The sequence below is a fragment of the Colossoma macropomum genome, unplaced genomic scaffold, assembly GCF_904425465.1.
Source record: "Colossoma macropomum unplaced genomic scaffold, Colossoma_macropomum, whole genome shotgun sequence".
In the NCBI taxonomy this organism is placed as follows: domain Eukaryota; kingdom Metazoa; phylum Chordata; class Actinopteri; order Characiformes; family Serrasalmidae; genus Colossoma; species Colossoma macropomum.
Window position 1 is genome coordinate 9,428,382 of NW_023494802.1, and position 14,589 is coordinate 9,442,970.

At 41.5% G+C, this 14,589-nt stretch overlaps 1 protein-coding gene across 1 annotated transcript in view; it reads right to left on the bottom strand.

Moving 5' to 3' along the window:
- The window catches only part of camta1a (calmodulin binding transcription activator 1a), a 586,491-nt gene that overhangs the window by 56,493 nt on the left and 515,409 nt on the right, over positions 1-14,589 (bottom strand). The window contains exons 8-11 of the mRNA XM_036591027.1: positions 12,304-12,444; positions 7,778-10,023; positions 4,283-4,409; positions 2,200-2,334 (exon numbers count right to left, since the gene is read on the bottom strand). Of these exons, the coding sequence (XP_036446920.1) occupies positions 2,200-2,334; positions 4,283-4,409; positions 7,778-10,023; positions 12,304-12,444 (2,649 nt within the window). The remainder of the gene's footprint in view (positions 1-2,199; positions 2,335-4,282; positions 4,410-7,777; positions 10,024-12,303; positions 12,445-14,589) is intronic.

The following is a 14,589-nucleotide window of genomic DNA, read 5'->3' on the forward strand; positions in this document are numbered from 1 at the left end:
TCACTCTATTCAACAATCTGTTCAAGTACGTTCTGCACAGAATGTACTTAAACTTTCCGATTGGGAACATAATCAAATGCAGGCGTTTACATTGTTATTATTCTTCTATTTAACAGATTATTTACAAGATTACCCACCTTGTTCAATCAGATAGAAACTGTATTCTGAATGGCCTCAATAGGTCTAGTCTATTCTGACTGAGGTGTATACAAGGACACATTCTTGTGCGTTTTGGATCGATTGTGTTGTTGTGTTTTGGATCGTTATTGTCTGGGCAATTTCTTTACAGACGTCTGCAGGTTAATGCCTGAAATGCCTCTCTACACTACTGAGGTTATAGAGTCATCAGTGACACCACTTTAAGAAAAACAGCCCCAGAGTTTAGTGTTTACAAAATCTCTAGTGCAGTCCGGAATTTTCCTCCAGTAAGACTGTGAAAAGTGTTCTTCTCTGAAACAAATATATTTGATGAAGTAACCTAAAGAACTTCATTAACGTTTACCAGTGGTTACATTATTAAAGTTTCCACTGCATAATATCTGTTCCCCATACTCCTTACTGAACATTAATGAATCCCATATTGATTGTAAACAAAAATTAATGTTTCATATGTCGACATTGTTTTACCGGTACCATCCTGTACATTCACTCATTCTGTGTGTGCTGTATATGTGGACCTACCCACTCACTCAGGGTAGCTGAAATATAGTAATGCTTTTAAGGACATCGGTTTACTCTTTTACCCATTAGACATTTCATTATGGATACTGAAGATGTAGCAAACATTCCCACATCAGTTTCAGTGAAGAAGCGGTCAGCCTTGAGCTGCAATCTCTGGTGTTACACAAGACTCATGAAGGTCTCAGGAGGAACTGGAAACCTGTTCTGCCTTTGACCCTAATACCTTTAACCTCTATATAAATCACCTTTTTGCACATGCTCTCTTTGGCACTCAACTTCTAAGCCAGATTAAAGGACACTGGGCAAACCATCAACAGCATCTTAAAAGAGTTCCTAAGGCTCGTAATCAGAGAGGAGTTCACAGACAGACACACACTCTTTCCACTGCTCCTATTAGAAGAAAGTCATAGATTTGGGCTGAATTTGGGACCTTCAATATGAAACTGCTGACACCAAAGGGAAATTTCACAGATTTTTCAAAATTTCTACATAACTCAATCACTGAGGTGTAAACATATTCATTCTGAGTGGTTAAAAGTGTAATAGTTCATTGTAAAGAAACTTACCAGGATTTCTTTACAGTGGTGGTGATACTACTACTGTAAAACAATATCTCAGGCATCAGGTATCCATTTAATGTAATAACTTTCAGTGAGATAGATTTTAGTGGCATTAAAGATTCCGGAAGTCTAGTTGTGAATAATTCTGACCTGGTAAGTTTCTTTTGACCTGATAATTTCACATCAAACTATGCTGAACAACTTTGTTTACATCTTAACCATTTAGTTATGCAGAAATTTGAAAAAATGAGGTCAACTCCCCATTAAAGCTATTGGTTTCAGAGCCACAGCACTCTGATGCCCTCTAGTGGTCTGTCACTAGTCTAGCTCCAGACCCTGAGGACAGAAGCTACATTAACCTCCTCCAAAACTCTGAATTTGTCAGAAATGCAGAATGAACTGTCCTCCATCACACTGTCTCTGTGACTCTACAACACAGATTTAATCGGTCAATACAAATGTGGGGTAATTAGAAAAGCCGCAGGCGAAGATACAACAATTATATAATTATATAGTTATTACCAACTTAAGAAACTGTCTCTAGTTCATGTGTCCCATTAAAAGTGCATATATAAAGACGAATGGGGTTACTCAGTGGAATATACATATTAATGCCAAACAAGCACCAGACAGTCCAGAATCAGATCCGTTTTTTAAACATGATCCATCACTCCATCAATCTGTCGATCACTCAGTGATTCAAATGGGACATGTCCACCACACTTTCTGACATTATGTGAGATCCTTGTTGTTGGCCCCCTGACTTGACAGGCCATCCAACATTCACTGATCCAACTTCACTGTGAACACATTTTTCAGTCATTTTCCCTGTCACAGTCTACAAATCATAATCATGCCAATAAAACAGCAGCCCCAATAAATACCCACAGACATTTACTGCAGATGGATAGGAGCAAGCCAGAAGCACCGAGCAGCAATGAAAAAAAGGTAGCCTTACCGTCCAGAGAGAGCCAGTCGTGCTGAGATGAGGGCAGTGAGGGCAGCGCGCGGGCCTTGTATTCAAACACCACTGAGTTAGAGATGATCTGATTACTGACTGCAACCTGCAGAGTCACCAGCCCTGTGTCATGGGCTGCGGAGTGACAAAGAGAGAAACGCGCATTAGTCATTAGAGTGACAGCGAGAGAAAATCGCATCAGTGCCCAGGAGACTTCAGCCAGCACTTCTCATGCTTGGTTTGACAGCAGCAGGCCCCAGAGGCCGCAGGAACACTGCTCAATTAAAAGCCGGGGCCACTGGGGTAATATTATGTGAACGGCAGCTTTTGACACGTTCGAAAAAATGGGATGTTCAGTAGACAGAAGTTTAGTGATTACTGATGTGTGTTGTGTAGATTAACCTTATATCCACAATTCCACACTCTCATACAAATACAATACTGTGCAAAAGTCAAAGACTGTCCTAAAACAGTTAAGTACAAGCTCTCTAAGAGATCTTTCTGAGGACTGTATTACAGTAGAACACCTTCTGTAACATAATGCATATTTGCACAACTGTACAAATGTTCATTTTAACAAAAGTTCATATCACACTGTAATATTTTGTATGTTGTCGCTGTCGATACCTGTCAATTTTTATTTTTCTGCATCATTTGAACATGGTACCTGGTACATTGTGGGAGAATTCCATGATGAAAGGACCAACAGAAATGATACAAAATCACTTGGAAGTATGGAAGTCCAGAGAAGCCATAAGGTAGTTATAATTTTCTGGATTTTGTCTTGATATAATGAATTTATTATCTTGTTATCTCGAAATAACAAAAATTGTTATCATGAAATAACGAGTTAATTATCTCAAGATAACAAGAAAACAAAGTTGTTATCCTGAGATAATGAGTTAGTCATATTGTTATCATGATAACAATGTTGTTTTCTTGAGATAACAAGTTATTTATCTTGTGACCTCAAGATAACAAAGTTGTTATTTTGAAATAATGAGCTATCTTGTTATCACAAGATAACAAAAGTTGTTATCTGGAAATAATGAGTGAATTATATTGTTATCTCTAGACAACAAAGTCGTTGTCTTGAGGTAAAGAGTTAATCATATTGTTATCTCATGATAACAAAGAAAAATATAAGAAAATTATAGCAACAGCTCATGGCCTCTTCTGTATATAAGACAATCTTTTTTACTTTGACTTACATTAAAAATGAAGAAAGTTTTTACTTTCTCTGGTAAAGTTGCCATTTTGGAGATACAACTTTTTTGTTAGGACAGTGACGATACAGTGAAATAAAGGTTCTGTGCTGGTACATTTTTCGTTCATCAAGATACAAACAATGTAAATGTTCCCTCAAAGCTACAACAGTGGCTTTAAGGTCAAATTTTTACCTTCAATAAGTTTTTTTCTAGGTGAAAAGTACATATTGGTACCTTTTCATAACCTAATGTTTTAAAACAGAACAACAAAATAAAAAGCCTAGAGACGAGACGGGGTGTGTGGAGTACAACTTGATTATGGTACAGTTATGTTCCCTGACTAAAGGTGCTGAGATGTACCCTTGAGGGTACCACCACTGTGCCAAGAGGGCTACTGCCCCAGTGACAGTTTACTACCCTTATTTCTGAGAGTGTAGAATAGTTATGATATTACACGTCTCCTCAGACCTGCATATGTACAAATAATAATAAATCTGTTTTAGCTCCTGTCACATTGGCTCTTGATTATTCTTAATTATTCTTTTATTCAATTTATACTTTATTTGTCCTTTAGTTAAATACTTGTTAATAGTCTGTGTGCTTGTCTGGTCTGTTCAGTATGCTACATGTCATACATGTGTGCTCACCAAGATAAGGTCCTTGTGTCTGTAACATACTGGGTAATATAAATGAAGGAAGTAAGGTCTCTGACATTTGCACAGTACTGTGACTTACATAGTAGTTTCATAATAGGTTCCAAATCATTTATAATGCTTACCGCAAAAAAGGAGTTTAAAGAGTTAAATTTGTCATATTTCATTTGTTTAACCCCTTAAACACCGGTTGTGTACGTGTGTAACTGAGAGAGAGCTTACCCGGGCAGTAGCAGCGCAGGACTCCAGGCTGGATGAGGGAGGCTGGGACAGAAATCTGATCAAACAGGCAGCTGTAGTGACTGCTAGCCTCCTGCCAGGGGCCAGTGATCAGCACCTTCACCCCACCCTGCAACATACACACACACACGCACACACACACACACACACACACACACACACACACACACACACACACACTTAACATTTTACCATTACAGCGTACACAGTTTATTTACTGATATGTATTTTAAAACCTTATAACAACAAGTTATTACTGTATTAAGTTTTCCACAAAGCTCAGAACTTCCCATTTTTAGCTCAGAACTCGTCTTAATCTCTCTCCCTTTTATGCATTGTTGGAAAACTGCAGGATGATGGTGCATAAACCTCTGAACAGTTAGGTAAAAATAAACTGGAACAACAAACAACTCTGTTTTCATAGAACAAAAAGGAAAGTGAAAAAAGGCATCTTGCCCTAATAGGGAGATAAGACCCTACCTGGGGTTAGAAGCCCTTCTTGCATCAATTTATCATTGATTTATCATTGATGCAAGTTTATATACATATATATATATATATATATATATATGTGTGTGTGTGTGTGTGTGTGTGTGTGTGTAAAAGCGTTGTATATAAAAGTGTAAAAGCATTGAGCTATATGCTCAAAAACTGTGTTATTAAGTACATCAGGAAGAAAATATAATTAAACATTAAATTGAGGCCTCAGTTTATGTCTTAATGATTTCACTTCATTGTTCTAACCTGTGACAAAAGACAAATGACAGTAATATAGGAACACATGAAATATCAGTTTTGTCTGCTAAGTAAATAGTTAACAATAACAATTTCACCCTTGTGTGGTGTTGATGTGTTTGCTATTCAGTGGTCTGGTGGACCCACCGCATTATTGTTTTTTTAAATAATAACCATAACATTTTATGTAAAAATACCAGATGTTTAAAATATCACGAGTGGTCAGCGAATGGTTCTCCTTTAGCAGCCATAGCCAGTCAGCAGCCTGTCCATGTTGTCCACCCTCACACACACATACACACATATACAAACACATACACACACAGACACACATACTAACAGCAGGCCATGTAGGAGGAGAACAGAGCGAAGGGACACAGCACCTCCTCACTTTTATTCCCTGCGGGTTCACCCCAACACCACATGTGTAATATAGATGTGTAGGGGGTGAACAGTGTGAACCACCTTCACAGAAAATGAGCAAAGGCCAAGGAATCTGGGGTTGAAATAATAATAAATCACATCATTTTTTCTTTGGTTAAACATTGAAAATGGGTCCCACAGACCCCAACACCACTCAAGGGTTAAAGAGAGCAATAGCGTTCAACATTTGACTTAGAAGTGCAAATGATTATTACACATGACAAAACAGCTAAAAACTCACAAAGTCATCTCCAGGAAAATAGCTAAAACTTTAGTTAATGCCTACTTTTGGTTAGAAATGTCACTGAACTTTAAAGTATTCACAACCCTCCCACATTCATATGTTCACGTTTTCTTATACAGCTTTATATAAATGCACTGGTCACTATCCAATGACAAAAGAATAGATAAACTGACCCCAAAGTGTTTCCAGAATGCAATGATCCATAATTAATTGGCTATAGGTATTCAGTAAATGTGATCCCCATTTGATCAGGAGAGAAAATAGGGAAGGGGGCATCATACCTAAGTTATTGTTGGGAGAACACGCCAAATGTTTTACTGCCATCATGTGGAAGAATGTGGGCTTCATTTTGTGATACATGGGTCTAATATTTTTGACATAATGCTGCCCTCTTGTGGTTATACACTGCAATTGCAGAAGACAATTTCTTAGTGAATAAATAATCACATTGCCTCTTTCCAGCAGTTCCAGAGACCACCAGCCTTAGGTCACATGACACATGTGAATTGGCATGTGATCTTGTCTCTCCAAGATCTGCCCTAACTCTGAGATTTGCCCTGATTCATGAGTTCAGCTGTTAACTGTTGATGGATAAGCTAAAACCTCTCAACTTTGATTTTTTACGAGGCTGATGTCAGCTTCTCATTGGCCAGCTTCTTGTTTGAATTTACCTGTTCCACCTTAAATGGTGCCTGAGGTGCCAGAATGTAACTGCAGCACCATTTAAGGTGGAACAGGAATATTCAAACAAGAAGCTGGTGAACGAGAAGCTGACATCAGCTTTGCCACTTTTTAGTGTTTGTCAGTTTTTCGTTGCAGATTAAACGCATCAGGAAACCAGCTTGAGTGATTATAAATGTAAATAAGTCAATTTGTCTCTAAATTATCAATGTTCATCTTACATGTTTCTCTTTGCCATTTCGTTAGCTACTAGCCAGGCAAGATTGTAATCTGCACTGCTATGTGACCAGCAGTCTGCGCAGCAACCTTCAGGGTTAAAGGCTGGTGAATTAGCAGTTATACTGAAACTGTGTTAGAATGATCAGTAGAGCTTTATTTTACTGCAAAGATTATTTTAATTTTACCTAACAATCGAATTCTGCTGTAAAGCTGCAACAGGAGAGTAAAAGAGCCGCATGTTACCGATCCCTAGACTAGAATCATATGTCCAAGCCAGAAACTATTTAGAAATCTTAGTTTTTTATCTTGGCAATATACCTCAAATGAAACTGGTATTTTAAAGCAAAATGGTGCCTTTTTGGCCAAAATGATGCAATTGTTTGATTTCCTATGGTGTGATGTGCGCTGGCTGCGAAACAGGACTACCAATCACCATGTTGTTTACTCTTAGACCTCCCCCTGACTGCGTCCTAATCACCGCCCCACTTATTGTGGGACCTCCCCTAACTGTGATTGGTCCACTGCGTACAAGAAACTTCTAATTCTTTTTATCTTTTCAAGTACAGAGTGACTCAAAAAGATTAATCCGATTTCAAAGCGCCATACTTTTACAACCGTGAGGCGCCAATCACATACCAATTGAAAGAGGGGGTCATAGAGTTTCTGACTGTCAGTATGGTAGTGAGCATTTGTCGTTGGTACGCTGAAACAGTTCAAAGAAAAAGGTCACCAGCATCACCAGATCTCACGCCGTTTGACTTTTTTGTGGGGGTTTGTTAAGGATTCCGTTTATGTGCCACTCTCAACAACACTGGATGATCTCCGAAATCGCATTGAAAGAGCCGTAAGCACAGTGACACCTGACATGCTCAGTCAAGTATGGGATGAATTTGACTATGGCGTTGATGTCTGTACAGCTAGAGGAGGTTCATATTGAGCACTTGTAAAATTACATAATGAACTTTATGCTCATTTAAACCACAGTACAATTTACTGCATTGTTCTGTAATAATTTACAAGTGAAATAAATCATTTTGAAGTCGGATGAATCTTTTTGACTCACTCTGTATATTTATGACAGGTCAGTGGTAGTTCGGTTCTGTTTAATGCTTTAATGATTTGAAGCATACTGCCAGCTTAAGAGTGTAGTTAGATTTCCACAAAAATTGGCTCACCTCTGGGTAGGACCACTCTGGGGAGTAGTCAGTCACCATGAAGAGTCTTCCCGTGGCCTGAAGCATACCCAGAGTGCCTTGAGCCACAGCAGCTGACACCACCTCAGCTACGTGCATGTAGGACAGTGACCCGGCCTCTCCTGACCCTCCTGTGCCAGCTGTTGCTCCACCGAGAGACTGAGGGCTGCAGCAGGGCTGGAGACACAGCTCAGAGGGGCTGTATCCAGCTGCTCTGTTTGTCCCGTCCTCCTGGCCCTGCTGCTGGCTGCTCCCAGAGGCCTGCTGTCCATCTGACCCAGGCGGGGCTACCAGTTGATGGGTGTAGAGTGTCCCGCCAGGGCCGACAGCCGTGGCTCCGCCGTCCACAGAGATGAAGTCATTGATGAGGTCGGAGAATTGGTTGCCGAAAGAGATGTCAAAGTGGTCCAGGCTGATCTCCATGCCAGACCCTCCACCACTACTAGCCTGGTGGCTCCCCACCGCATTGTAGAGACCTTGGACCAGCCCGGCCCCCTGAAGCAAAGGCTGCAGCTGCTGCTGACCACTGCCGTTAGTGCTTTCGCCGGAATTTCCATTGCTGAGGGCCACTGACTCATTCCCTGCTGTTCCATTATCAGAGTTTGGCTGCAAGTAATGCTCCGATCCCCCCTCTGCATTGCCCCCTGGACAGACTTGCAAGTGATCGCCAGCTTTAAGCAAGCCATCTGCCCTTGTTTCAGATCCACCAGCCTGGACAGGGCCAGCATTGCCTGGCTGATCGTGGCCCACCACATTTTCATGCTCTGGTCCAAGGCTAGGGAAACCTCCCGGATACTGCAGCAGCTGGAGAGAGCCGGTCTGCCCTGAGCTCTGTTCAACAGGTGAGTTTCCGTTGCAGTTGGGCCTGTGCTGATTCTGGTGGCCATGATGGTGGTGGAGGTGGCCATTGCTGCCGGGCGAGTCAGTCTTGACCACCTGCATGCCCACGAAAGCCCTGTCATGGGAATTGTGCTCCAGCAAGTGGCTCTTCTGGCCCGGGTTCGGCCTGCCCTGCTGGTTCTGGGCCGACTGCGGCGCCTCCTGTAGGAAGAAGCTGGGAGAGTGGCTCTGGTGGGCCAGGTGAGCGTTGTTCATTGCCTGTTCATAACCTACCGATGTATTAGAAGAGAAGTCCGGCTTGGAGTCAATTGCGCTGAAATCCATCTGCTCCAGTGTAGTGCTGGGACTCAGACCACCACCAGAGGGCAGCAGAGAGTTAGCAGGGGTCAGGGTGAGAGAGTTCTGAGTGCCAGAGCCACTGGACACACTGCAGCTCACTACTGCCCCCACCTGGTAGCCACTCTCTTTGGCTAGCTGCTGCTCAAATGAGGTGTCCTCAGTCTTGATGTTCTTGATCAGACTGGCGCTGAAGCCGAAGCTGGAGTCCGACATGGAAGGAGAGTGTTGCAGGCCGTTGGTGCTGGCCACAGTAGAGGAAGAGGCGCCGGACGAGCCGTTCTCCTGCTTCAGCCCATTGCCCCCATATGTCTGGCCCTGTTTGGGGTTGTTCAGGAAGCAGTCTGGGTCAAAATTCATGGTGGTCTCTGGTAGTTTGATGCTGCCTGAGTCTAAACTGCTGGACAGAATGAGTTCTTCGGAGACCCCGGCTGCAGATAGCATGGAAAGCCCATCTGTGGTTCCTGGCCCACCTGTGTCTGTGCCACCATTCCCAGGGAAGGCAAACTTGTGGCTTTCAGAAGTGACCGCAAGGACCAGCCCATGGGATGTAGCATCTGGACCCATGATGTGGGCGTTGGGGCCTCCAGTGGGGGACATGCTGTAGACTGGGTCTCCCGTCACCTCCGACATGAAAACGCTCTGGGACAGGCCACTCATGACCGAGGCCACATGACCCATGCCTGTGACCACAGGGCTGTCAGCCATGTCTGGGTCAGAGTTGAGGCCACTGCTGATGGACACTGGAGAGTTCTGGGTGGTATCTGGCACTTCCACTTGGTTGGTGGAGGACACTTCCGTGCTGTTCTGGTGCAGCAGGACTGGCTTGTGCACTTTACCGTTGCGTTTTTCCCGTGCCGCTCCCCCTCCTCCTGTGGCCCCTGTGCCGGCCTTGCTGCTGCTGTGGCTGTGCTCTGTTTTGCCCTCGGACACGTCGCTGTTCTGCAGCTCTGAGTGGCCGCTGCCATAGCCACCCGAGCGTGGGTCTACTTTAGGAGAGATGATGCGGTGTTTGGCGCTGTTACACTTGTGATGCACGCTGCTGCCAGCACCTGAGATACAAACAAGAAAGACACCAAACTTTTAGAATGAAAACGATAATAAAGTCCAATTAATCATAGGGATTTCGTGTGTTGCATCACAATACTAGGCAGAAGTGCACCATTGAATTTATTTAATTTCCAGTCAAAACAGCCACTGAGTACAAGTTGCTGCAAAAATATATAGAAATAACAGAAAATTACATATCTAAACAACTAAATATAAGATTTTTCAGTATTTAATGAGCCCACTCTTTGCATTTATTACAGCTTTTCAGGAAACTGCTTTTAGTTTATTAAAGCAATGTGTGAGGACATATTTTTCCATACTTACAAAGTTCAGTGTTAGAAGTTGGTTGAATTTTCTGCTTCTCACTATTCTATTACAAATTGGCATGACTTATCAGTCCATACCTTACTCCAGATACTATCTCAGTTATCTAGTTTTGGTGTTCTAGTGCAAATCATTTTCTTTTTTGTCTATTTTCTTTTCTCAGTAAGGGCTTCTTGACAGCTACACATCCTTTCAGACTCATAGCACTGAGTTATCTTCCCACAGATGGACCCAAAGACCTGTGGATTTTTTCAGATTTGGATTTTTTGGTAACACTTTATTTGGAGTGGTCCTTCGTAGATGATTAGTAAACTCTTAACAGATTATCAGTAACGCATCAACAACATATCAGTGAAGTATCGTAGTGAATCATCTCAATACACTGAAGTAAATATCTTCTAGATGTTCTGTTGATACATTACTGACATTAAGTAGATGTATTCTTAATATGTTACTTCCATTATGCAAAACCTAACCTTACCCAACCCTAACCCTCACCCTGGCCCTAATCCTAACCCTAACCTTAAGATCAACCCAAATCCTAAGCCTCACCCTGGCCCTAATCCTAACTCTAACCCTAACCTTAACCTCAACCCAAAACCTAATCCTAACCCTCATATGTTTTTATAGGTTCTGAGAGTGTTCGTATGTTACTGAAAGTGCATTGAGTGTTTGTTTCATCAAAAAAAGACAACCCAAAATAAAATGTCACTTTTTTTTCTGATGCAGGATGAAAGCTGTTTATCTGATGATGATGGATGGATATTTTGGTGATTTACCAGTCTTGCACGGTTGTTAAGATTCCCATTTTCCCTGAATCTTTTAATCATTTTTTGAGCCTCAGTTCTGGAAACTATTTATTGTTTTCCTTTTGACTTTTCCCTTCCATATGCAAGGGTTATCTTATATCAAATTACCTCAGAAATATTTCCTTTAGCTTTCTGTATGGATAAAAGAAGTCTCCTCCTACATCCCTCCAGAGAAAATACTATTTATTTAACACAATCTGTGAGAAATACTGAGGACATTTTCTTGTATAATTAAAATCCAGGACAACGTAGCTTTGTTTCATTTGACAGCCTCTATTAGGTAACTGCTTTGGATTGTATCTGTTGCTCTCTGGGTGTTTTGTACTTGTAAACTAAACCTACTCTGTTTTTTTCCTCTCTTTCTCCTTCCCCTGTAAGCACTGCTGAGGATCGGTGGGGAGTGGGATTGTTGTGGGTGAAGTTTGTATTGCAGTATCTATGTTATATGTAAGTTTGATGTAGTGGTTTAAAAAACAGACTGAATAATAAAAAAAGAAACATCTCCTTTCGATGCACATGTGAAAGAAATGCAGGGCAGCAAAGGTGTCTGGGTAGTTTCTTAATGTCTCTTTGAAGGGGAACATAATGTCAGTGACTCCTTTGGGAACCTTTTTGTTGGAGGACACAGCTGTAACTCGTTGGCTTTTATGACTGGAAGGATGGAAAACAGAAGGGTGCACAACACAAGTAAAGAGCGGACAAATTAAATACTGACAGATTTGAAATTGTATTTAGAGTTGGAAGTGTTTGCATAATTTTTTAGTTGAATATATGTCTACTAATTTTGTGTCTGACACAATTGATCATACTTAATGGCCATTTTGTCTGGAAATAAAACTAATAAATGAAAAGGTGTTTTCTGACATTGTCAAACAAGTCTAGCACATCTGTCTCCTAAGAATGTGGCCCTCTAGTGGTGTCATGATTATTGAGCATGCTGGACATGTTTTTCTACATTAATCTCTTAACCTCAAAACTTAAAAACTATCTCTAACCTGCATGGAAATTTCCATACTTCCTGGAAATACATATTCCAAAAGCCTGCCTGCACTCAGACGTGCAGCATGTCTCGGTTCTAAGTGTGCTATATTAGGTCACCCTCTGCCTCTACCCATTTCTCTGTCTCTGTCTCTCCTTTCTGACCCTTACCCAGCGTGCCTGTGCAGAGGCAGTTGTGAGTCCGGGGAGGGGGCTTGGTCTGGTGGCTGTCCAGAATCTGCTGCACCAGCTGCTCCACTGAGAAACCAGAGCTGCTGTTCCCATTGCTGCAAGTCCACTTGATGCCATGAACTGCCGAGGGAGAGAGGAGACATAGTTGTCAGCCGCTGCACAGTCCACCAGCCAAGCCTACCCCCCCCACCCACCTCGCACACTTACACCCAGTCTGACCTCCGCAACTGATAATCCATCCAGCAATTTTAATCCTTTTTTTGGAAAACAGAAAACTTTTCATTTACTTCTGCAACATCTGTTAAGGAAAAGCTCAGACGCGTCCTTGACACAAGAAGATATAAGAGTTTATATTGTTGTGAGTGATGCTGGTGCCTGAAAATTCCCTTTTTGGCATCATGAAACTTGCCACATTCAACTTAGCTCCATCCTCAAAATCAGTTTTGCTTTCTCATTATTCTTTATAAAGTCTTGAATGCATGATCTGTAACTCTGAACTGTTTCACACAGTGTCCTAGTGCTTTTTTCCTAGTTTATTATGCTGCTTTCTAAACAATGCATAAGTCAGAATATCCATCCTCTTAAGTAAGCAGTGTAAAGAAAAAACACTTGTTGCTGGATGCTAGTCATTTCGGGAAGAATTCAACAGCCCTGACTTGGTGATATGACATCATGTATGCAGACAAAAGCATGATTAATGGTAAACACTCATCTGAGGACAATTTTAAGCCATATAAATACATCATTGAGTCACATTTCCTCTCTGGCATGATTACAACCTGCTGTGTTTACACAGACAGGTGCATAACCATCCAGGTTAATTGTGAAACCTTAGCCTTTGCTTAATTAGCAAGCATAGCTATTCAACATACACCTGCAAAGCACTCCCAGAAAAAGGTGCTTTTGTATCTTTCTGGGTACAAATGCTGGGGTGATTTTCTGAATGGTGAGTAATTATGTTCCCTTTAGTAAAGGAACATAATGGTACAATAATCCTTTGCAGTTATAGTTTAAGTTACATTGACTCCACACACCCCATCTTAACTCCAGACTTTTTGTGTTTCTATTTAGTAAACATTACACACGGTAACTATGTAACTATGTAAAGATTTTGGTCAAATTGAAGGAATTAGCATTACTAAATTAGGAGAATAAAAACACTGCAATAATCAGATTCATCCGCTTGGGGAAGGAGTTCCACACAACCAACACAAAATGTTCTGCACTTTGCATGCAGTTACACATTTCCACCAAAGAAGTCTCCAAAACTTGATTAGTCATTCATTCATTCAATGTCTAAGCCAAATGTGTCAGGCTCCAGTCCTTGCGGGCCAAAACGCTGCATGCTTCAGTACACTGCCTCATTAAACACACCTGATTCAGCTCATCTGCTGATTAGCAAGGCCTTCAAGAACTGAAATCAGAGCGTTAGATTAGGGTAAACGCTAATATCTGCAGCACCTTGGCCCGGAAGATCCCCAGTTTGACATGCCTGGTCTAGGTGGCTTATCCTTCTGGGTCGCAGGAGGTGCTGGAGCCTATCCCAGTGCTCATTGGGTGGAAGGCAGGAAACACCTTGGACAGGCTGCTAGTCCATCATAAGGCAGACAAAACTTAAGAAGTGTAGCCTTTAAATAAAGGTTAATACATAATTAGCCCCTTTCACCTGGTAACGTGAATGTAATGTACCCTTAAAGAAAGTTTAAGGTACAGAATTGGACATTAAGGATCATGTTATACCTTTGATGATGCATTTTCACTGTTCACTGGGGACAAAACCTTACCTGGACAGCACCCTTTTTTTCTGAGAGTGAGATCATTTTTGTAGATGTGGACAGCGGAACGCTTTGGGGTTGGAAGTTAGAAACATCAAGTAGAAACTTACTACACGTGACACAACATTAGTTCCCATGTTTCCTCGTCTTCCTAGTATCCAGTTGTCTTGTGTTTTGGAGTTTATCTGGTTGATCCTTCCTTCGCCTATTTCTGACCATGTTTAAATATGTCTTGATTTGTCCTGTTCTCTGAGTCCTGCCACTCTGCTCTATGCTCTAAGGATAAAGACTCTTATGGTGTGTTTGGGCAGTCTTCATCAACTTGTTAAGTCAAAAAACCATCAAATTTTAAGTAATAGTAGTTTATACTTAGTGACAGGTAAATTTAAATTGTGAACAATATCTGCTGAGATGTACCTGTGCCAAGTTGGTTGGCTGTGTTCATGTTCTATCCGTTTTCTTTTTCTAGTTAATTTTGCTGCATTCCAAA